The 3,188-nt window shown below is 41.8% G+C and overlaps 1 protein-coding gene across 1 annotated transcript; it reads left to right on the top strand.

Moving 5' to 3' along the window:
• Positions 1-268: 268 nt before the first annotated feature.
• On the top strand, positions 269-1,522 carry LOC105619031 (fork head domain-containing protein FD4). The gene has a single exon (XM_012200558.1). It carries the CDS (start codon positions 269-271, stop codon positions 1,520-1,522), a length of 1,254 nt encoding a protein of 417 aa, XP_012055948.1.
• Positions 1,523-3,188: the final 1,666 nt, after the last annotated feature.

The raw sequence follows: 3,188 nt of genomic DNA, 5'->3' as shown, positions 1-3,188 counted from the left end.
ACGTAAACTTAACTTACGTTAGTACTAGTAACTAACTTTAACGTTAACGTAACGGGTAAGGTTAACGTACTTAGTCGTATTACTCTATATATATATATATATATATATATATATATATATGTCGGTTCTCCAATTCAACAATTCCATGATCACGTAGTCCAACGCGGAAAACCGTCGCTGACCGCGATCGCGACGAATCTCCTCCGTGGAGAGGACGATCAGTGGTGTCGGCCAGGATCAAGTATCGGTGTTAAGTTGGCTGATCATCATGTGTAGCAACGAGAGTCCGCCGCCAGCGAAGGAGCCGTTGGCCGTTGGCTTGGGTAATCCGATGGCCAGCTTTCTCCCGGGTCTCGAGCATTATCGGCTGCACTTATACCATTACGCGATGGCGGAACGATTACGGCTAGCGCAGCAGATACAGCATCCTGGTGTAGCTCATCCGCCTTCAGGGGCGCCGACGACTCATCTGGGTATAGGCCCGGGATTCCCGGCGCCACTGCCATTGTATCCGGCGGCTGCCGCGGCGGCTGGTTACCCTGGTCGATTGGCGCTGTCCATGGCACTGTTGCATCCGCATCACCAACGGATACCAGAGGAACCTAAACCCCAGCACAGTTATATTGGTTTGATCGCCATGGCTATACTGTCATCGCCGGAGAAGAAGCTCGTGCTGTCTGACATCTACCAGCATATCCTTGAACACTATCCTTATTTCCGCACCCGTGGGCCTGGTTGGCGCAATTCTATCCGACACAATCTTTCGCTGAACGATTGCTTTGTTAAGTCTGGCAGAAGCGCCAATGGTAAGGGTCACTACTGGGCGATCCATCCAGCGAACCTGGAGGATTTTCGGCGCGGTGATTTCCGTCGGCGCAAAGCTCAGCGGAAAGTACGACGGCACATGGGCCTAGCGGTGGACGAGGAACCAGATAGTCCAAGTCCACCGCCTTTACCCGCTACTCCACCGCCTCCGACGGCTCTTGGTCCTTCGGTAGCCTCACAACAGATATCTGCGTTGTGGGCGCCACATCATCATCACCATCAACAGCAACAACAGCAACAACAACAACAACAAAATCCCTTCCAGAGCCAGTCCCTTCGACAATCGTCTTTCCAGCCGAGGAAGCGACAGTTCGATGTGGCGTCTCTTTTGGCACCGGACGATCAGCAGCAGATCGAGGCGGATGTTCTCGGGCCGGCCAAGTCGCGCAGGTTCAGCTGTAGCGAGGATGAACTGCACGATTTGCCGGAGGCCGATCAGGACGACGAAGACGTCGATGTCGATGTAGTCGCTGACGCGAACGCCTTACCGTCGCCAAGCACGCCGCCGTCGGCCAGTCCGGATATGTCCAAGGTCGTGTCTCCGGCCGCTCATTGGAATCATCAGAGTGTACAAAGCGGCGGTCAACAGCAGCAACAACAGCAGCAGCAACAGCTGTCGGCTGTACACCTTCATAATCATTTGCACGTCAGGAACTACTACATCCCGGCTAACTCTGCCAGCGGGTCCAGCGTCTAATGGAGGGCTCGGAAGAAGCCGGTCGGTTCGCGCGACAGGTAGCTGCTCGTGTCTGTCGAGTGTCCACGATCCCTCTTTCTTTTTTACCACGTGATTTCGAAAAACTTCTCGGATATTTCACATAACATATCTCCAACTTGTATTACGTTGTTTTTAAAAGCAAAATTATTTGCCAGAAAGAACTACTTTTTAACAAAAATCTCGTTAATCTAACGTTATTAAGTAAACAAATGAAAGTCTTTTTAAGAGAAGCTAAATAAATATCAGGGGAAAATGCGATATAAATGACAAAATCATGTTTTCAAATTAAACTTTAACAGAATTCTAACTAAGAATTGCAAAGATACGCAACATTAAAAAGTAAAAAATTGCCGAATAGAATTATTTCATTTAATAAATAAGTGTTAACAAATTAACAAACGATGTGTTTACTTGGCTTTAAATTGGAAAGAATTGTCATTGTAAAATGATACGATAAAAGTGAGATATCCTGTACGCAAAGATCTGAGGATGATAGTGACTTAAATAACAACGATTGAATCGTAGAAGGGATACCATTTAGACAATTATAATGGAGAACTGTTACACTTTTTATTATTTTTATATTATTATATGTTGTTACATATATTTATGTGATTATATATTTATTTATATATATATATATATATATATATATATATATATATTAATTATCGAAGTTGTGCGCGTATTACAAGTGCGTTTAAGTTCATATCATTCTCAGCGCTCCATATTTTCAGAAACACCAAGAAAAACCGTCTGAAAGATTCGTTAGACATTTCCAATTGTCCCTTGAAAGTTTATATTGCGTGTTCGAGTATGAATGTGGCGTGTGTGAAAAATACGCGTAAAGTGATCTCCGAAATGAACGAAAAATTATTATGACTACGCAAGAAATAGATCAATCTATTGGGGTCATATCATGGGAATCACATTCTCGCGTGTTATTCATGCCGTGGTGAAACAAAATCGAGATAAAAAGTTTTAAAGACATTTTTGGAAAAATCGTTTTTTCTAAAAAACGTTTAGTGTCCTGATTTAGATTTTGTATTTTCTGGGTTCTTAAATTCTATTATTTTACATTATTAATGGAAACTGCGTGAAGTTCCGATTCATTTATCGTTTTGTCTAGATCACAGAGGACGATCAAAATTCTAAGTAGAATTTTGAAAAATTTCTATCAAACTTTGAATGAAAAATATTTAGGCAATATAAATATTCAGTAAGGCCATGAAAGTCTTGCAAAAGTAACTCAGGAATATTTTAATTTTTTAGGCGTATTTTAAATTGCGAATTTTTGTGTGTCGTTTAGATACGAAATTATCTCATTTTCCTCCTGATTAATAAACAGAGATTCTCGTGTAATTAAGCAGCTAGCTTCTTGTCGACGGACAACCGATCTCTTTCATCGAGCATGAAGAATAATTTAAGTTCGACAATTCGAACGAAGCAAGCTCTGGCTATGCTCGGAGAACTTATACGTGTATTATATAGATAGATGTCTAAGAAACAAAATTATGTATAAATTGGAGTTCGACGGTGGAATCTATAAAAGCATATAACGATTATAAATCATCGCATGATGATCAGATGATAATTCAACGCGATCCGTTTATTTTAAAAATAAAACATAAATATAACATATGTA

The sequence above is a fragment of the Atta cephalotes genome (assembly GCF_000143395.1).
Source record: "Atta cephalotes unplaced genomic scaffold scaffold00019, whole genome shotgun sequence".
NCBI classification, from domain to species: Eukaryota; Metazoa; Arthropoda; class Insecta; order Hymenoptera; family Formicidae; genus Atta; species Atta cephalotes.
The sequence above is the reverse complement of the archived record's forward strand: the minus strand, read 5'-3'. Positions and strand labels throughout refer to the sequence as shown.